Source organism: Ovis aries, chromosome Y (genome assembly GCF_016772045.2).
Source record: "Ovis aries strain OAR_USU_Benz2616 breed Rambouillet chromosome Y, ARS-UI_Ramb_v3.0, whole genome shotgun sequence".
Taxonomy (NCBI): domain Eukaryota; kingdom Metazoa; phylum Chordata; class Mammalia; order Artiodactyla; family Bovidae; genus Ovis; species Ovis aries.
Genome location: NC_082741.1, coordinates 4,776,348 through 4,798,585, shown reverse-complemented (window position 1 = coordinate 4,798,585; position 22,238 = coordinate 4,776,348). Strand labels below are relative to the sequence as shown.

Here is a 22,238-nt window from a genome sequence, read left to right as displayed (position 1 = left end):
ACCAACTCCCAGAGCTTGCTCACACTCATGTCCATTGAGTCGGTGATGCCATCCAACCATCTCATCCTCTGTCATCCCCTTCTCCTACCGCCTTCAATCTTTCCCAGCATCAGGGGTCTTTTAAAATGAGTCAGTTCTTCGCATAAAGTGGCCAAAGTATTGGAGTCTCAGCTTCAGCATCAGTCCTTCCAATAAATATTCAGGATTGATTTCCTTTAGGATGGACTGGTTGGATCTCCTTGCAGTCTAAGAATCTTCTCCAATACCACAGTTCAAAAGCATCAATTGGCGTAAGGCTTTGGTGTAGTCAATAAAGCAGAAATAGATGTTTTTCTGGAACTCTCTTGCTTTTCTGGTGATCCAGTGGATGTTGGCAATCTCTGGTTCCTCTGCCTTTTCTAAATTCAGCTTGAACATTTGGAAGTTCATGGTTCACGTACTATTGAAGCCTTGCTTGGAGAATTTTGAGCATTACTTTACTAGCATGTGAGATGAGTGCAACTGTGCAGTAGTTTGAGCATTCTTTAGCATTGTCTTTCTTTGGCATTGGAAGGAAAACTGACCTTTTCCAGTCCTATGGCCACTGCTGAGTTTTCCAAATTTGCTTGTATATTGAATGCAGCACTTTCACAGCATCATCTTTCAGGATTTGAAATAACTCAACTGGAATTCCATCATCTCCACTAGCCTTGTTCATAGTGATGCTTCCTAAGGCCCACTTGACTTTGCATTCCAGAATAACTGGTTCTAGGTGAGTGATCCCACCATCGTGATTATCTGGGTCGTGAAGATCTTTTTTGTACAGTCCTTCTGTGTATTGTTACCACCTCTTCTTAATATCGTCTGCTTCTGTTAGGTCCATACCATTTCTGTCCTTTATCGAGCCCGTCTTTGCATGAAATGTTCCCTTGGTATCTCTAATTTTCTTGAAGAGATCTCTAGTCTTTCCCATTCTATTGTTTTCCTCTATTTTTTTTCACTGATAACCGAGGAAGGCTTTCTTATCTCTCCTTGCTATCCTGTGGAACTCTGCATTCAGATGCTTATATCTTTCCTTTTCTCCTTTGCCTTTAGTTTCTCTTCTTTTCTCAGTTATTTGTAAGGCCCCATCAGACAACCACTTTGCCCTTTTAACATTTCTTTTTCTGGGGGATGATCTTGATCCCTGCCTCCTGTACAATGTCACGAATGCCCGTCCATAGTTATCTATGGGAATTGTCTGACTGGACTTCTCTGTCAACGAACTCAAGCTTTCATAGCACGTTTGCAGGACAGCCGCGGCTACAAACTTGGATGTGTTCCTTCCTGGCGTCTGCTCACTTCTGTGAAGAACGTGCTCATTTGAGATTGTGCCCCGGGTGGCTCAGACAGTAAAGCATCTGCCTACAATGCAGGAGACCCGGGTTCGATCCCTGGGTCAGGAAGATCCCCTGGAGAAGGAAATGGCACCCCACTCCAGTACTCTTGCCTGGAAAATCCCATGGACAGAGGAGCATGGTGGGCTAGAGTCCTTGGGGTGGCAAAGATTCGGACACGACTGAGCGACTTCACTTTCACTAACTTGGAAAGTGCGATGGTTTTCCCCCTGGGTCCTGACCCCTGACAACCACGAGGATATTAACAGTTCAATATCAAGGAGTGTCGCGGCCAAATTTCAGGTCCAATTCAGTAGCTTGGGGGGGACTGTCTCTTTCTTTAACATTAAATTAATTAATTTTGGGGGGCTGGGCCGGGTCTTCCTTGCTGCACGGGTTGGGGGGCTCCTCTCTAGCTGTGGTACGGGGGCTTCTCATCATGGTGGAGCACAGTGTCTGGGCATGGACGCTTTTCACAGTGGTCGTGCTCAGGCTGAGTCGCTCTGTGGCACACAGGATCTTCCCAAACCAGAGACTGAACCCACGTCCCCTGCATTTGCAGACACATTCTTTTCTTTTCTTTGTTTTAATGTATTTGTTTTAACTGGAGGATATTTACTTTGCAATCTTGTAATGTACAATATTGCCACCTTACAATATTGTGATGGTTTTCGGCATACATCCACAGGCACACAGGCGTCACCCCCGTCCTGAACGACCCCCCCACACCCACCTCCCCACCATATTCCTGCCGGCTGCCCCAGGGCACCAGCGTTGAGTGCCCTGCTTCAAGCATGAGTTTGCACTGATGACCTGTCTCACATATAGTAACACACACGTCTCAATGCTAGTGTCTCAGATCATCCCACCCTCCCCCTCTCCCACAGAGTCCAGAAGTCTGTTCTTTACATCTGTGTCTCTTTTGTTGCTCTGTACACAGGATCGTTGGTACCGCCTATCTGGAGTCCATACTGTACGTTAATCGACGGTATTTGTCTTTCTTTTTCTGACTCACTTCACTCTGTGTCACAGGCTCCAGGTTCATCCACCTCATCAGAAGGGACTCAAATGCACCCTTTTTCATAGCTCAGTAACATTCCATTGTGTATACGTACCACAACTTCCTTAACCGTTTTCATCTGCCTACGGACACCTAGGTTGGCAGATGGAGTCTTCACTACAGAGCCACCAGGAAGCCCGGGTGACTTTCCTGTAACTGAAAAGGGCATGTAACTTTTCAGAGACAGTGACATCATTCTCCATGAATGCTCCATCTCTCTCTCTGCTCTGAAACCAGGGAATCATCTACCTGGGGATATTCCCATGACCTGCCTTTGCCTGGTTCACCCTGAGAAGCATTTGACCATCGTAACAGAAGGGGAAGCTTTGGGGGGACTGACAAAGAGGTTAACTTGGGAGCACACTATGAGTCACCTGTTGCCATATTGCAAACAAAGTGATTTTTTTTTCAGTGTAGAATAGGAAAGGAAACATTTGTAGGAGAAAGCACATAGACTTTGACCAACTAAAGCAAATCCCAAGTGCCCAGAAAGTCACTTGCATCATGAAAGCAACATCTCTGCTCGTAAACATCCAACACTCTGACGTATATGAACAGAAAGCAAGCTCATTCACAAGGAGTTCCATGCGCATGAAGAGCTTCAACTCTCATTCTGCAAAACAGAGCTGAGCTAGGTACAGCTCACTGAACTGTTTCATTGGCAGGGCTCTATGGAAGACGTCTTGTGTGGTCACCCAGCTACATATCAGCAAAAAATATATATATATATGTATATGTATATATATATATATATATATATATATATATTAATCTTGTTTTGCTGTTGCTGGTGGCCATACCTCACGGCTGGCAGGATCTCAGTTGTCTTATCAGGGACTCAACCTGGGTCATGGCAGTGAAAACCAGGAATCTTAAGCACCAAGCCATCACGGAACTCCCCAACATCAGCCAAACTCACTGGGAGAACTGTCCCTCTCCCTGCCTTCATGACACATAAGTGACGTCAAACATTTGGATTTCTTTCCCAAACTTGAAAAAAAAAAAAAAGAAGAAACAGAATTCCAATTATGGAATGTGGGCGTCTGTGCTAGTCGCTCGGTCGTGTTCAACGCTTTGCAACCCCATGGACTTTAGCCTGCCAGGCTCCTCTGTCCGTGCGATTCTCCAGGCAAGAACACTGGAGCGAGTTGTCATTTCCTGCTTCAGTGGATCTTCCCGACCCAGGGATTGAACTTGGGTCTCCTGCACTGTAGGGAAGAGGGGACCTGAATATTTCACGACTACAGAGTGACTCTGGAGAACTGTGAACCTGTCCTTGCCTCCTAGCACTATGATCTGTGGCTAGAATTGAGGTGTTTTCCAAAGGGGCAGCCACCTATGGCATGCTGAACTCTGTATTACCGCAATGAAAGAGCATACGCTCACGACGCTAATATTCTGCCTGCTTGCAAAGATGAGGCTAACAGAAAGGCTTTCACTTTATTGCTTTACTATGTTCAGGTAGTATATTTCTGTGGCCTACGTGTGTTTTCTTTTTTTGAAATTTTTATTGGAATATAGTTGTTTTACAGCATTGTGTTAGCTTCTACTCGACAACAAAGTGAATTGGCTACGTGTCTGAAAAAGTGAAACTCTGTCGCTCAGTCGTGTCTGACTCTTTACAGCCCCATGGACTGTAGCCCGCCAGGCTCCTCTGTCCATGGGATTCTCCAGGCAAGAAGACTGCAGTGGGTTGCCATTTCTTTCTCCAGGCGATCTTCCTGACACGGGTCTCCTGAATTTCAGGCAGATTCTTTACCAACTGAGCCACTAGGGAAGCCTAGCTGTATGTACATCCCCTCTTTTTTGGATTTCCTTGCCACTTGGGTCAGCAAAAAGCATCAAGTAAAGATCCCTGCAGTATACAGTAGGACCCCATTAATTATCTATTTTATACATGGCATCAATAGTGTAGGAACTTCCCAGGTGGTTCAGTGGGAAAGAATCCACCTGCCAATGCCCGTTGAGCCCTGAGTCAGGAAGATCCCCTGGAGGAGGAAGTGGCAACCCTCTCCAGTATTCTCCTGGAGACTCCCAAGGACAGAGGAGCCTGGTGGGCTACAGGACTGAGTGACTGAGTACACACACATGGATAAATAGCAGAATATTATCCAGCTGTCATTATTGAAAAGTTATAATAAGGTTTTCCTTATAATGACATTTTCCATGAAAGAGCAATAATGAGCTTCTGAGCAGAATTCTCAACCTCAGCACTACTGACCTATTGGGCTGGATCACTCCTTCTCATGGGAGGGGGGACTGTCTCCCGGGGTCATCCCCCAAACTGTGGGCTGTTGAGGGGCGTCTCTGGCCTCCACCCACGAGATGCCAGCAGCATCGTGAGTCTCGACAATCAAAAATGTCTCCAGATATTGCTAAATGGCCCCTGGGAGGAACGGTCACCCCAGGTGAAAACCATCCCTTTAGATGATCAAAGTCACCAGGGCAGACACAGGAGGATGTTTTCTGGACCTGGTTGCTAACGTTATCTAAATAGAAGGCTGAGAACTCATTTCAGTCCCATGAGTGACATGGAAGCTGATTTCTGTTTTCTTTTCTTTATGGCCTCTAGGATGACAGTGACATCTTAAGAGGGACCTCCACAGACACAGTATCATTGGGTTGAGAAAGACCATCAGCGATGGTCCATAGGAAGAACCTTCAATATTCAGAAAGGGCTCTACTGAAGACACCTGCTCACACAGAGAAGACTTGGGTCTGATTAACAGGGGTGGGCACTGGCTTCCTCCATCAATGGGCACATGCGAGAAGACCAGGCTGACTTGCATCACCCTCAGGTTGGGGTGGGAAGAGGTGCCGGCAGTGAGATTTCCCTTCAAGAATCTCCCTCTTTGCCTCTGAACTTCTGCCTTCCCTGGCCTCTTCCCAGTGAGATGGAAAGATGCTCTGAGAGCAAACCATTTAAAGATGCTCTGAGAGCCCGTGGAACGTCCCTGGTGGTCCAATGGTTAAGAATCCACCTTGCAATGCAGGGGACATGGGTTCGATCCCCGGTTGGAAAACTAAGATCCCATATGCCTTCGAGCAAACAAGCCTGTGTGCCACAATTAGAATCTGCAGGTCACAATCAGAGAGTCTGCGCACTGCACCGGAAGATTCCACAAGACGCAGCGGAGATCCTGAGGGCCCCAACTACAACCCGATGTGGCCAAAAAGAACACTATGAGAGAAAAGAGCAGTGATGATATGATATCATGAGCCAAGAATGGATGCTTTTAAACTGTGGTGCTGGAGAAGACTCGAGAGTCCCTTGGACTGCAAGGAGATCCAACCAGTCCATCCTAAAGGAAATCAGTCCTCAATATTCACTGGAAGGACTGATGCTGAAGCTGAAACTCCAATCCTTTGGCCACCTGATGGGAAGAGCTGACTCACTGGAAAAGACCCTGATGCTGGGAGAGATTGAAGGAAGGAGGAGAAGGGGAAGGCAGAGGATGAGATGGTTGGGTGGCATCACCGACTCAATGGACATGAGTTTGAGTAAACTCTGGGAGTTGGTGATGGGCAGGGAAGCCTGGCGTGCTGCAGTCCATGTGGTCTCAAAGAGTCGGACAGGACAGAGCGGCTGAACAACCACAGCAATCTGAACAGTCTGTGTGCACTGTTCCCAATACTATCCTGCATTTATACCAAGGGAAAGAACCAGGGCTAAAGAGCAGATAAAAGAGGCGGGGAGACTTCTGATGGTCTACAAGAGAAAAACGTTTGGGACTTTCTTGGTGGCCCAGTGGTTAAGACTCCATGCTTCCAATGCAGGGGGCCACGGGTTCGATCCCTGGTTGGGGAACTAAAAATCCCTCACGCGGCATAGAGTGGGGAAGTAGATAAAATAAAATCTCTTAAAAAAAAGTAGAAGAGACTTTTTATGAGTCCCCACTGCCGAGTTTTCCATCATTGGAGGAAAGGAAGACTAGTGTGACTGGAGGGTAAGATCTTCGAAGCCCCGCTTCAGCCTTCAAAGTGATGACCCTCTAACCCCCAGTGGAGATTAAATGCAGAAGTTGCAATAGCTCTTTTTCCCTGTGGTGGACGAAGCACAAGGGACAAGTATTCACGCCTCTCCACTCTGCACTTGCCAGCCTCTGACGCTTTCCATCTTCACAGCAACCCATTCGAGGGCGTGCAAGGCTGAACCCATCTGCAGGAGAAAAAACCAAGGCCCAGGAAGTTCGGGGCTTTGGCAGCTGTTAAAACAGCCAAGATGCGAAGCCCTGTATGCAATACGGCTCCAGGATCTTTGTTCTTCTCTGGAGCACCAGCTGCTCTCCAGGTGTGGTCCAGAGACCCGCAGGGATTCCCTGATATCTATCAGGAGGTCTACGAGCTGAAACGATCTCCATGGTGATTGAAAACATTCTGTGATCTCTTGCAACACTGGTCTTTCACGAGTTCATGGCGCCGGTCTCTCCCCAGTGGCTCCATTATCACTCTGCCAGCCGACTCAATGCTTGCTTGGGCACTCTTGCGTTTAAAGACTCTGATTTGAAGATCTGATTACTAATATGGCAAACACAGATAGATCCCACCCACAGAAACAGAGCACCTTTGGGTTCCTCGATCGGTGAAGTATCTGTGAGGGTCTTGAGACCAGAACTCCATGAAAACCATTAATCGGCATATCTCCCTTAGAACTCTGCAGATGGGTCATAACACGTAAGAAGGGCTACACTCTGTAATCTCACCTTTCTCATTTGTGTGTGTGTGTGTGTGTGTGTGTGTGGTGTGGGCACACTTTGGGCAGAAGGTATACCCAGTGTAGAAATTTGGGGAAAAAAAAGGTCAGAGTGAACCAAGCTTGCACACAAAGAAGCTGAGCAAATCTCCGCCTGGACTCAGCTCTGGCCGAGCTGTTGTTCTCGTCCCTGTGTTCCAGTCTCTGCTGGGTTCCCGCGGCAGCTGAATTTAAACCAGATTTGTGGCCCATGTGTCCCCATCGCCTGCCACCTGACTAAGGAAAACAATTATTCAGCACGCCTCACTCAGAACTCTTCAGATGGGTCATAACACTTAGGGAGAAACTGTTGCAATGTCATCAGAAGTTGTATTTAAATGAAGAGAAAGATGTTTCATTTAGAACCTGCTAGATGAAGACATGCTGGGGAAACAGGCCTGATGGAGGAGCCAGCTGTCTTTCTCCGTGCTCCTGCAGCAAAGAGCTGCTGGGTGGGGTTGGGAGGAGGCGTGTGTGATGAGAAGAGAGGGGTTACTCTGTCCAGCTGCCCTGCTGCAAGCCGATGAGACAGAGACAGACAGAGGGAGAGAAAATCCATCAAATGCCAGAAGAGGGAGGCTCAGCTAAAGACTGCAGTCCCATTCCTGGGCATATACCATACAGTCCATGGAATTCTCCAGGCCAGAATACCGGAATGGGTAGCCGTTCCCTTCTCCAGGGCAATCTTCCTAACTCAGGGATTGAACCCAGGTCTCCCACGTTGCAGGTGGATTCTTTACCAGCTGAGCCACCAGGGAAGCCCACTGCAATCGTAAAAGACACACGTACTCCCGTGATCACTGCAGCGTTAGTTACAACAGCCAGGACATGGAAGCAACCCAGCTGTCCGTCAGCAGGTGAATGGATAAAGAAGTGGGATATGCATACGATGGAATATTACTCTGCCATGAAAAAGAACAAAATTGGATCTTTCCTAGAGATGCGGATGGACCCAGAGACTAGAAGAAATTAAGTCAGCTGATACGAATACCATCAGCTGACTTAATATTGTCAGATAGTGATGCATATACGGAATCCAGAAACATGGTAGAGATGAACCCATTTGCAGGGAAGGGATACAGACGAAGATGGAGAAAACAGACTTTGGACACAGAAGGGGGAGGAGATGATGGGATGAATCGAGAGAGCCCTGCTGACATATACACACAACCGTGTATAAAATAGACAGCGAGTGGGAAGCTGCTCTATGGCACAGGGAGCTCAGCGCGGGGCTCTGTGATGACCTAGAGGGGCGGGATGCGGGTGGAAGGGAAGCTGAAGAGGGAGGGGGTATATGTACCCTTATAGTCAATCCACACTGTGGGACAGCAGAAACCAACACAACATCATAAAGCAATCATTCTCCGATTAAAAAAAAATGCAGATCCAACACGAGAGGGAAATAAATTTTGAATGAAAGAACACAACGCAAAACCAAGAAACGGAGCATCCATCCCCGTCAGGCCTCGGACTTTGTTCTCCCCTGGGATCAGGGGAAGGACAGGGCCGTGCTTACATTGCTGGATCCACCAGACCCACTAGGGCAGCCCAAGAAGCCTGGAGTGGGGAGCCTCTCCCCTTCTCCAGGGGATCTTCCTGACCCAGGAATCGAACCGGGGTCTCCTGCATTGCAGGAGGATTCTTTACCAGCTGAGCCACCAGGGAAGCCCCTTGACCCACTGGTAAGTTCCATAACTTGGCGTGGAGGGATAACCAGTCCAGTGGCGGGCAGCCTGCCACAGAGCAGGTGAACCAGAGCTCTCTTGCCTGCGCAACCTGAGTGAGAGCATCCCAGGGAGCTGAGAGTCACGGTACCTGTCTTGCGGCAGAGGAGATCCCGCGAGTTTGGCCACCGTGGGAAAGATGTCCATGTTGCTGGTGGGCTCATCAATCTCCAAGCCAGCCCGGATCACTCCCGGCCACCGGAAGATGCCGGGAACCCGGATGCCTCCTTCCCAGTTGTTGGCTTTTCCCCCTGGAACACAGAAGGAGATGCATCGTGGAGATCTGTCTTCCCAACACTCGCCAGCAGTACCTTCCTCAACACTCGACCTGGGGCGGCCAGTCTGGAAGAACTAAGTGCTTTGACGACAGGGATGGGACGACAATCTCATGGTATCTGCGGCTTCCCTGGGGGCTTGAGTGGGAAAGAACCTGCCCCCCAAAGCAGGAGACACGGGTTCCATCGCTGATCTGGGAAGATCCCACATGCCTCAGAGCAACTAAGGCTGTGAGCCACAAGTATTGACCCTGAGCTTAAAGCTCGGGGGGCCGGAATGACCGAGGCCAGGAGCTGCAGCTGCTGACGTCCGAGTGACTTGGAGCCCACGCTCCATGACAGGAGAAGCCACGGCAACAAAAAGTCTGAGCGTGGCCACGAGAGAACAGCCCGCAGTCTCCACAGCCAGAGAAAAGCCCGGGTACCCATGAAGACCCAGCACAGCCAGAAGTAAAGGAAATCACTAAAAACTACATTGTGCCTGTTGGGATGGAACATATATACAATATATAAAGTTATATATGATGATAATAATATGCAATATATAATATATAATTGCATACTGGAAACATACAGTTATCTACAATATAATATATAAATTATGTTTAATATATATTTATATATGCATTATAAAATAGTTATATAATTATAATAGTTTTATATAATATATATAAAGTCATATATAAGTATAATATATAACATTATATAATTTATATAAATTATGAAGTATATAGTTATCTATAATTAAAATATATTAATGATATATTTAATATATTCATATATAACATATATAGTTATATACACTTTTAATTATTATATAATATATTATATATAAAGTCATATACAATTTTAACATTCAGTTCAGTTCAGTCACTCAATCGTATCCTACTCTTTGTGACCCCATGGACTGCAGCACGCCAGGCCTCCCTCCCTGTCCATCACCCACTCCCGGAGCTTACTCAAACTCATGTCCATTGAGTCAGTGATGCCATCCAACCATCTCATCCTCTGTCGCCCCCTTCTCCTCCCTCCTTCAATCTTTCCCAGCATCAGGGTCTTTTCCAGTGAGTCAGTTCTTCGCATCAGGTGGCCAAAGTATTGGAGTTTCAGCTTCAACATCAGTCCTTCCAGTGAATATTCAGGACTGATTTCCTTTAGGATGGATTGGGTGGATCTCCTTACAGTCCAAGGGACTCTCAAGAGTCTTCTCCAGCACCACAGTTCAAAATCACCAATTCTTAGGCTAGTATACATAATACATATAAAATATAACATACTATATATAATATATAGAATAATATGTAACACATGATAACATATGTTTTGTATATACACACACACACACATATATACACATACATATATACATGTATATAGGGTTGGCCAAAAAGTTTGTTCAAGTTCTCCATATGATGTCACAGAAAACTCAAACTTTTCCAGTGAAGTTGCTCAGTGGTGTCCCACTCTGCGATCCCATGGACTGTAGCCTACCAGGCTCCTCCACCCATGGAATTTGCCAGGCAAGAGTACTGGAGTGGGTGGCCATTTCCTTCTCCAGGGGATCTTCCCAACTCAGGGATCGAACCCAGGTCTCCCGCAAACTTTTCAGCCAACCCGGTATATATGGCACGGTGACTACATGCATGACACACAGCCAGCATTGCATGGTGGATATGAGTGATGATTGTAACCAGGGATGCTGAAATCTTGCAGCAACCAAGACTGACAAAAAAAAAAAAAAAAGACTCACAACACTGACTCTGAAGTCACAGGGTTCCAATTCCATTTCTAGTTTTTACCACTGGTGGAAGGCAGGATAATGTTGCCCCCGTGTTGAGTCACTCAGTCGTGTCCAACTCTTTGCAACCCTACAGATGGAAGCCCACCAGGCTCCTCTGCCCATGGGATTCTCCAGGCAAGAATACTGGAGGGGGTTGCCATTTCCTCCTCCCGGGGATCTTGGAGGCCCAGGGATCAAAGCTGTGTCTCCTGCACTGGCAGATGGATTCTGTAATACTAGCTCCACCTGGGAAGCCCAGTGGAGCCCCCACATGTCCCCAGATGCAATCCGGGGACATGGCACCTTATATGACAAAAGGAGAGCTTATTCCAGGCTCTGTGAGTGCGTCAAATACAATCATGAGGGTCTTTCTACGGGAAAGAGAGAGGCAGGGGCGCTGGTGTCAGAGCTGCAGTGAGAGAGGTTTCAGGATGCTACGTCACGAGCTGTGAGGATGCAGAGCGCTGCCCCAAGCCAAGAGATGCAGCTGGTCTCTGGCCACTGGAAAAGGCAAGGAAGTAGGTGTTCCCTCAGTGTGAGTGAGTGTGAAGTCACTTAGTCGTGTCCGACTCTTTGCGACCCTGTGGACTGTAGCCTACCAGGCTCCTCTGTCCAAGGGATTCTCCAGGCAAGAATACTAGAGTGGGTTACCATTTCCTTCTCCAGGGGATCTTCCCGACCCAGGGATTGAACCGGGGTCTCCCGCATTAGAGGCAGACACTTTAACCTCTGAGCCACAAGGGAAGCTCCTTCATAAAGGAACGCGGCTCTGCCAACACCCTGATTTCAGCCCTCGCGGGCCCATTCTGGACACTGGACCTGCAGGGCCATAAGATCATCCAGTTGGGTTGCTCGGAGGCACCAAAGCAGTGGCGACTCGTCAAGGCAGACCCGGGAAGTGAAAATACGGGTTCTGTGCCCGTGGGCGCACGGATCAACCGTGCCGTGCTGTACGTTACAGACAGGGAAGCTGTGAGTATTCCACGGGACTAGGACCCGCAGCCCGGAAGGCAGGAGAGCACCAACGGCGGCATTTTCATCACAGTTAGAGTTAGCCACTCGGTCCACTCTTTGTGACCCCACAGACTGTAGCCACCAGCCTCCTCTGTCCATGGGGTTCTCCAGGCAAGGATACTGGAGTGGGTTGTCAATTCCTTCTCCAGGGGGATCTTCCCCACCCAGGGGTCGAACCTGGGTCGTCCTGCATCGGAGGCAGATGCTTCACCACTCGTGCTACCTGGGAAGCGATTCAAAAGTAACTAAGCAGAGCACGACAGGGCTAACAGGAGGGGCTGCAGGGAGGAGCTGGGAGCAGGTCACAATGTCCACAGAAGATGCTCAGCAAGGCCTCCCGCTCACAGACCCTGGGGAAGACAGATGGAAACATGGAAGCCCTGGGCTCAGAGAGGCCAGCGCTACTGGGTCCCTCTGGCAGAGAACACACGGATGGATGGAAAAACAGACACGCTGCTTCACCCCCACCCAGAGCAGTACCCTGTGACTTTAAAACATGCTGTGCAAAACTGGGGGCCAAGAACAAGCCCAGAAGATGCCTCTTGCCTGGGGGAACACCAGCTCTCAATCAACAGCCTTTGAGTCGGCTAGGGAAGGAGAAAGATGGTTAGCAGAGCGAGGCGGGGAGGTTGTAAGGAAGATACAAGAAACAAAAGCGGTGATGAAGGCTGGATTCTTTTTTTTTTTTTTTCTGAAAATGCCTGAACAGAAAAAACAGGACGGTCTAAATTTAAAACCCTGGTCGAGTCACTGTCAAATTCGCACGTTTAACATCCTGCTAGTACTCGGTCCTGATGGGGAATCACAAAGGGATGATGACTGAGTCAGTCTTTCTGCAAAATTCCTCCACCATTCACTCTGAGACTCTTGTTAGGAGCTGTCTTGTTAAGACCTGTCTCCAAGCCAGACTTTGAATACTGCCGCCCGGCAGGTCAAATGCCTCTGAGTGGCAGGAGCGTATGCTTGCCACTCTTTTCCCTCATCTGGGCACAGAGTTGTATGAAATAATGCATGTCTCATTTCTTTCCTCCTCTTAGGCATCTCCCTGCCTAGGTAACACTGATTCCCTGGGTTGGTGTGAACCAGAAGGAAGCAGAGGCTTCCCCGGTGGCTCAGCGCTAAAGACCACACCTGTCAATGCCTCTCAGGAGTGCACACCCAAATTAAATGACCCAGCTCCAGCTCCAGTGTCTCCATTGCTCCCAGTAGGAGGGGACAGGCATGGAGCATTGGGTATTGTTTTAAAAAATGTTATTGGAGGGTGGTTCATTTCCGATCCTCAGCAAAGTGATTTGTTTATACAAACATATATCTATTCTTTTTCAGATTCTTTGCCCACTTAGGGTATTATCGAGTACTGAGTTCCTGTCCTATAAAGCAGGTCCTTATTGGTATCTCTTTTACATATAGTAGTGTGTATGTGGGAGAAGGCAATGGCACCCCACTCCAGTACTCTTGCCTGGAAAATCCCATGGACGGAGGAGCCTGGTGGGCTGCAGTCCACGGGGTCGCTTGGAGTCGGACACAACTGAACAACCTCACTTTCACTTTTCACTTTCATGCATTAGAGAAGGAAACGGCAACCCACTCCAGTGTTCTTGCCTGGAGAATCCCAGGGACGGGGGAGCCTGGTGGGCTGCCGTCTCTGGGGTCGCACAGAGTTGGACACGACTGAAGCGACTTAGCAGCAGCAGTGTGTATGTGGGGTTTCCCAGGTGGCGCTAGTGGTAAGAAACACGCCTGCCAGTGGAGGAGACTTAGGAGATGCGGCTTTGATCCCTGGGTCCAGAAGATCCCCAGGAGGAGGGTTCGATTCCTGGGTCAGGAAGATCCCCTGGAGGAGGGCATGGCAACCCACCCCATGGCAACCCACTCCTCTGTCCATGGGATTCTTGCCTGGAGAATCCCATGGACAAGAGGAGGCTGGAGGGCTACGGTCCACGGGGGTCACAAAGAGTGGGACACGACTTAGCGAGTAAACAACAAGAAGGAAGCATGTGACAAACGTAACGAACCCAAGCATCATCTCATCCAAGAGACTCTAGCTTCCGTTCTCCTCCTCGATGTATTCATTCAAGAGACTAAAAGGCCACCCGACATAGACAGGACAGGGAACGAAACTGCCCAGCTTCTGTCAAAGTATTATCCACCGCCAAACAGGGCAAAAATAAAGAACAATTGTCTGCTCACAGCACTAAGGAAGAGGAGAGCGGAAGAACTGCGGAACACCCTTAAAATAACTGACCTGGTTTGAAAAGTTGATGGTGAGGATTGAAGCAAGACATTAAACAGCAAAATTATCTGAGCCAAGGGTGGACACGTGTTCTCTCTCAAGAGCTGGGCGGGAGGTGGGAGGGGGGGTGGAGGGGGCGGCACTATTTCACGGAGTGTCGGAGCTTTGCCCAAGTTCTCAGAAGCTCAGAAACAGCAGGGCCAGACTCCAGCAAATGAGGATGGCTTTATTTCAGGAAATCCTGATCTAGCAAATCAGCCATCAGACCGCATCTGGCTCAACTGCCATAGTCTGCTGAACATGGCTCTTCTTCTTCTTCTTTTTTTTTTTTTAATAATTGGAATATAGTTGATTTACAATGTTGTATTAGTTTCAGGCATACGACAAGGTGATTCGGTTATGCATAACCCAGTATAAACATTATACTTGCAATCTTTACCAAGATCAGCCCTTCATCTACACGTTAGATCTCATTTCCCACAATCTTCTTGGAAACGTGACATCCTCGTTGACCCCAGCTATCTTCATTGTGCCTGTGTGCTAAGTCACTCTAGTTGTGTCTGACTCCTTGCGACCCCATGCACTGTAGCCCACAAGGCTCCTCTGCCCATGGGATTCTCCAGGCAAGAATACTGGAGAGGACTGCCACTTAGGATCTTCCCGATCCAGGGACTGAACTCACGTTGATGTTCAGTCACTAATTTGTTTCCATCTCTGCAACCCCATAGACCGCAGCATGCCAGGCTCCCCTGTCCTTTGCCATCTCCTGGGGCTTGCTCAAATTCATGTTCACTGAGTCAGGGATGGCATCCAACCATCTCCTCCTCAGGCATGCCCTTTCTCCTCTTGCCTTCAATCTTTCCCAGCATCAGCGTGTTTCCCAGTGAGTTGGCTCTTTGCATCAGGTGGCCAAAGTCTTGGAGCTTCAGCTTCTGCATCGGTCCTTCCAGTGAGTACTCAGGATTGATTTCCTTTGGGATTGACTGGTTTGATCTTGCAGTCCAAGTGGGCCTCGGGGAAAGAACTGCTATGAACAGAGCTAGTGGACGTGCTGGAATTCCAGCAGAACTGGGTTTTTCTCAGCATCCATTTCTACAGACCACGTTCTTCCCTGGACCGTCTTCTCTCCTGGTTATCTCTCATCTCCCTGCCACTCTCTCTGTTGTCTCTTTTGTTGGATCACCTACCATCTCCCCTTCTATATTCATTACATCTTCTTGTTCCAAATGACCCCCCATACACCTCTTCAGACAACAACCCAATACAGGTCTCTGCTCAGGAGTCCCAATTCCTCAAGGGAACCTCTACCTACCCAATCACACCAGCCACAAACCATAATGATGGTTTGATGGCTGATGATGGTTGATGTCTTCTTCTTCCTCAAACCCCATATCCAATCCGTTGCCAATATCAATGGATTTTTTTCCAACACAATCACGGTCTTCTGTTTCTTTCTCCACTGAGTTAAACCGTTGATCCTATCATTTCCCTGGTATCTCAGTTGGTAAAGAATCCACCTGCAATGCGGGAGACCTGGGTTCGATCCCTGGGTCGGGAAGATTCCCCTGGAGAAGGAAAGGCTACCCACTCCAGTATTCTTGGGCTTCCCTGGTGGCTCAGCTGGTAGAGAATCTGCCTGCAATGCGGGAGACCTGGGTTCAATCCCTGGGTTGGGAAGATCCCTGGAGAAGGGAAAGGCTACCCACTCCAGTATTCTGGCCTGGAGATTTCCGTGGACTGTACAGCCCATGGGGTCGCAAAGAGTCGGATGTGACTGAGCGACTTTCACTTTCACTGATCCTTGAAACCCAAGCTCAAGTGGTGTTTTTTTTTTTTCACTTACATATTGACTCAAAAATCACTCCTTTTAAAATATTTATTTACTTATTTATTTGACCACACCAGACCTTAGTTGCAGCATGCAACCTCTTTACTTTCAACATGTGGGGTCTAGTTCTCTGACCAGGGATTGAACCCAAGCCCCCTGCATTGGGAGCTCAGAGTCTTAGCCACTGGACCAGCAGGGACGTCCCTGAGAAAACCATTTCCTACAACATGTCAGGCACTGTTCTCAGTTCTGGGGATACAGGTGATGTGGGTAGAATGCATCTGGTCTTGCACTATTACGTAACCGTCAACCCTGCCCTCACTAAGGGCACTTAGGAGCCACTCTGCACACACAGCCTTTCAAATCATCGTGACAATGCTCTACGACGTTCCTACAAGGACAATCCTATCATTCCAGTTCTAAAGACAGGGAACCGAGTCTCTGCCCAGGAGTCCTAATTCCTCAAGGAATTTAGCCTCTATCCACCCAGTCAGACCAGCCAAAAGCATGAGATGTTTTGTATTATTCCTCAATTCATCCTTATTGTCACTCCTTCAGCACTCCCTTATACCAGATTTGGGTGAGAGTGTTGACCTCCAATTTTAACTACTACTCAAATGGAAATACCTGCATACATACATACATAAATATACATATATATATACATACATATACATACATACATACATATACACATACATATATACATGTATATATACACACACATTTACTTTGTTTCTTTCCATCCATTCATCCATCTATATCTATCCATCCATCTATATTTATCTGTCCATTCATTGATCTATATCTGCCTATCTATCCACATTGATCATCTATCATCTATCTATATCTATCCATCCATCTATATCTATCCATCCATCTATAGGTATCTATCCATGCATTGATCTGTATCCACCTATCAGTCCATATCTATTTATCTATTATCTATCTATATCTACCCATTCATCTATCCATCCATCTATATCTATCTACCCATTCATCGATCCCTATCTACCTACCCATATCTGTCTATTATCTTTCTATCTATATCTACCCATCCATCGATATCTGTCTATCCATCCGTCCATCTATATCTGTGCATTCATCCACCCATCTATATTCAACTATGCATCCGTGCCGCCGCTGCTGCTGCTAAGTCGCTTCAGTCGTGTCCGACTCTGTGCGACCCCATGGACGGCAGCCCGCCAGGCTCCCCCCGTCCCTGGGATTCTCCAGGCAAGAACACTGGAGTGGGTTGCCATTTCCTTCTCCAATGCATGAAAGTGAAAAGTCAAAGTGAAGTTGCTCAGTCGTCCAACTCTTGGCAACCCCGTGGACTGCAGCCCGCCAGGCTCCTCTGTCCATGGGATCTGCCAGGCGAGAGTGCTGGAGTGGGGCGCATATGCATCTATTTATCTACCTACACATCCATTTATCTCTTCATCCTATTGGATGCATTAATGGAGATGTACGATACCTCTCCTCAGATACATCACACAATAGCTCTTGCATACAATTTCACCTCCAGCAACACTGAGCTGCCTTTTTGCTCCCCAGGAGCATCTCATTTCTGCCTGGAATGAACTTTCCACCTCTCCTCCCTGCCAGCCAGCACTTCCACACACCAGCCTGCAAAAGGCCAACATCTCCTGGGAGGTTCTCTCAATTCCCAGGTTGGGTGAGCAACCTCCACTGGCCCCTTCTCAGAAGTTCCTGTCTAGTTTGTTATCTGACACCATGTCCTTTGAGCTCCATCTCAGCAGAAGAATAGGAGTTACTAGCGGTCAGAGACCCTGTATTCATTGCCACGATGCTTTAGAAGAGACCCCGTGCCTGGCGTACTGTGTAGACTCAATAAATGCACGCTTGTCAGTGGAATTGAACCAAAGGATTGAACTGCTAAGCAGGGATAACATATGAGCTTCTTTCAAACAGGAAAAGCCCAGTGAACTCCTAGTACACAAGTCCCGCCAGTAGCGAGGCCGGCCAGCACTGCTCACTCTCAGGAAGCTGATGAAACTATTTCCCAAAATCTAAATGGGGCTTCCCTGGTGGCTCAGACAGTAAAGACTCCACCTGCAATGCAGGAAACCCAGGCTCAATTCCTGGGTGGGGAAGACCCCCTGGAGGAGGGCAATGGCAACCCACTCCAGTATTCTTGCCTGGAGAATCCCATGGACAGAGGAGCCTGGCGGGCTACAGTCCATGGGCTGAATGATGAACGTGAACGTAACCACCTCCCAATAAACTACCAGAGCTTCTTGCTCTTATTTCTTTTTTCCCAATGAAAGTATCCATTGCTCTGAAAGCTGTCTGACTGTATGAGGCAAGGAGAAGCCAAACTCAGAAGCGACCTGGACTCCAGCCCATCAGCTCCTTATAGAACGTGCACTTCAAGGCCCAGCGACTGCAGGAGCTTCCATCCAGGACCCAGGAAATTTGGAAAGCCTCCTTTCTTGCACACGCAGGAAAACATGATTTTCAGGCCCCACCCCTGGCAACCAATGTTTCTGCAGATGTTATCTACACACAGGGTTAACTTATCCACTCCACTGGCATTTATTACCTGCCTTTAGGCAGAGTAGAAGGGAGCTGGGGGTTGACGGGGGAGCCGCCTGCTGGGTGACCTTGCCTTTGGAGAGGAACAAAACTGAAGCCAGGTTCAGGAATATAATGCTCTCAATCCAAGACTTTGGGGAATTTTCAGCTATGAGGAATTAACTGGAAACACTAAACTCTAAGAGAATCTTCGGTTATTCTGGTCCCAGCTAAGGGAGGGTATCTTAGGGAAAAGGTGAAAATGAGTTTACAAATATGATGTGTTGGGGAGGGTGGGAAGTAAAGGGAACCCTTCTGCACTGTTGGTGGGAATATAAGTTGGTGCAGCACTGTGGAAAATAGCATTCAGTTCAGTCCAGTTCAGTCGCTCAGTCATGTCTGACTCTTTGCAAACCCATGGATAGCAGCACGCCAGGCTTCCCTGTCCATCACCAACTCCCAGAGTTTGCTCAAACTCTTGTCCATTGAGTTGGGGATGCCATCCAATCATCTCATCCTCTGGCGACCCCCTGTCCTCCCGCCTTGGAGGTTCCTTAAAAACTAAAAATAGATCTGTCCTAGCATCCAGCAAGCCAACTCCTGCGCATACATCCAGAGAAAACTAAAGATATACGCACCCCTATGTTCACAGCAGCACTATTCACAATAGCTAAGACATGGAGACAACCTAAGTATGCATTGACAGGTGAGTGGATAAACAAAATATACATACGTACAATGGAATATTATTCAGCCGTGCAAAAGAATGAGATGATGCCAGTTGCACCAACTTGGATTGACCTAGAGATGATCGTATTAACTGAAGTAAGCCAGACAAAAACAAACAAAATATGATATTACTTACATATGGAATTAAAATTAGGGTACAAATGAACTTTTCTATGAAACAGAAATAGACTCACAGACATATTAGAAGAAAAGAAAAGAAATTTATGTTTGCCAAAGAGGGAAGGTGGGGAGGAACAAATTACGAGTTTGGGATTAACAGGCACACACTGCTGCTGCTAAGTCACTTCAGTCGTGTCTGACTCTGTGCGACCCCATAGACGGCAGCCCACCAGCCTCCCCCGTCCCTGGGATTCTCCAGGCAAGAACACTGGAGAGGGTTGCCATTTCCTTCTCCAATGCATGAAAGTGAAAAGTGAAAGTGAAGTCACTCAGTCATGTCCAACTCTTAGCGACCCCATGGACTACAGCCTATCAGGCTCCTCTGTCCATGGGATTTTCCAGGCAAGAGTACTGGAGTGGGGTGCCATTGCCTTCTCCTACTATATATAAAACAGATAATCAACAAGGGCCTACTATATAGGTCAAGGAACTCCACTCAATAGTCTTCAATAATCTATAAGGGAAAACAATCTGAAACAAAATATATATATACATGTGTATAACTGAATCACTTTGCTGTACACTTGAAACTAACAGAAGATTGTAAACCAACCATGTGGGTGCTCAGCCGCTTTGTCGTGGCCGACCCTTTGTGACCCTGTGGACTGTAGCCCGCCAGGCTCCTGTGTCCATGGGATTTCCCAGGCAAGAATATTGGAGTGGGTTGCCATGCCCTCCTCCACTAATCCAACTATATTTCAATTTTACAAAAGAATGACAGGGAAAACTAGTAGTATCACTATCCCTTCAAACCCAGAATATTAATTTTTAAAAATGCAGACTACAGCAGAATCTTGTGTTCCTCTAATTAAGAGGGATTTGCTGTTGAACTCTGGTAAAGTGATTTGATCACAGCCATTCTATCACGGTGGACCAGTGAGACACACCTGACTGGGGAATACCAGGGGATCACTGAGCTTAAACAGTACAGATCTTTCTGAGCAGTTCTGATTCAGATGTGACATCGGTATTGTTCAGAAGAGGATGCTCTTTTGATCGATGAGTTTAAATGGCGTGATTCCCCTGTGTTTGCACAAATCATAGGAATGCATGTGAATTCACAGCTTTAGAAAACAAGCTGCCTTGACCTTGAGAAGTCGTTAAGAACAAGCTATCTGAATCTTCTGAAGTTGTTTTGGCCATTCCCCATAGCTAGAAGGGGGTCACATCTTTTATTTATTTATTTTTTTGACAGCACGATATACTAACAGTGTTTCAGTGTGAACTTGATTTCAGCTGAACTTGACAAAGGGATAATGCTTTGCGATAGAGTAGCGACCGAGGTACTAGTACAGCATCACACATGCTTTCTAGGAGTCAAGAAAAGCATTTCTAACACACCCGACATGCTGAACACTGGAGAGGATGTGGACGAAACAGAACCCTCTTGCCCTGTTGGTGGAAATGTAAGTTGATGACTGCCACTATGGAGAAGAGTATGAAGATTCCTTAAAAAATTAGGAATAGAACTACCTTAACGACCCAACAGTGTCCCTACTGGACATATACCCTGAGGAAACCATAACTGAAAAAGACGCACGTAACCCCAATGTCTTAAGAGTCCCTTGGACTCCAAGGAGATCAAACCACTCAATCCTAAAGGAAAGCAAGCCTGCACATTCATTGGAAGAACTGATGCTGGAGCGTCAAGACTTTGGCCACCTGAGGCAAAGAGCTGACTCATTGGAAAAGACCCTGATGCTGGGAAGGATTGAAGGCAGGAGGAGAAGGTGACGACAGAGGATGAGATGGCTAGATGGCACCACCGACTCAATGGACATGAGTTTGAGAAAGCTCTGGGAGATAGTGAAGGACAGGTAAGCCCGGCGCTCCGTGGTCCATGGGGTTGCAAAGAGTTGGACACGACTCAGCAGCTGAACAACAAGTACGATGTTCTCTGCAGCATGTTTTACGATAGCTAGGACGCGGAAACAACCTAGATGTCCACCCACAGATGAAAGGACACAGAAGCTGTGGTACATATACACGGTGGAATGTTGCTCAGCTATAAAACAAGAATGCATTTGAGTCGGCCTAATGAGGTGGATGAACCTAGAGCCTACTGTATGCAGAGAAGTACAACAGAAAGAAAAAGATAAGTATACTAACGTATGTAGACAGAATCAACTGCACGCATCTCACACGCTAGTAAAAGAATGCTCAAAATTCTCCAAGCCACGCTTCAGCAATATGTGAACCGTGAGATTCCAGGTGTTCAAGCTGGTTTTAGAAAAGGCAGAGGAACCAGAGATCAAATTGCCAACATCCACTGGATCATGAAAAAAGCAAGAGAGTTCCAGAAAAACATCTATTTCTGCTTTATTGACTATGCCAAAGCCTTTGACTCTGTGGATCACAATCAACTGTGGAAAATTCTGAAAGAGATGGGAATACCAGACCACCTGACCTGCCTCTTGAAAAACCTGTATGCAGATCAGGAAGCAACAGTTAGAACTGGACATGGAACAACAGACTGGTTCCAAATAGGAAAAGGAGTATGTCAAGGCTGTATACTGTCACCCTGCTTATTTAACTTATATGCAGAGTGCATCATGAGAAACACTGGGCTGGAAGAAGCACAAGCTGGAATCAAGATTGCCAGGAGAAATATCAACAACCTCAGATATGCAGATGATACCACCCTTATGGCAGAAAGTGAAGAGGAACTAAAAAGCCTCTTGATGAAAGTGAAAGTGGAGAGTGAAAAAGCTGGCTTAAAGCTCAACATTCAGAAAACGAAGATCATGGCATCTGGTCCCATCATTTCATGGGAAATAGATGGGGAAACAG

General features: G+C 47.3%; 1 protein-coding gene across 4 annotated transcripts in view; it reads right to left on the bottom strand.

The window, feature by feature from the left end:
- Positions 1–22,238, bottom strand: part of LOC101118590 (steroid sulfatase) — a 227,089-nt gene that overhangs the window by 90,494 nt on the left and 114,357 nt on the right. For all 4 annotated transcript variants that reach the window (XM_060408630.1, XM_027963559.3, XM_042242173.2 and 1 more), the window contains exon 9: positions 8,963–9,122. In XM_060408630.1, coding sequence (XP_060264613.1) covers positions 8,963–9,122 — 160 coding nt within the window. The remainder of the gene's footprint in view (positions 1–8,962; positions 9,123–22,238) is intronic.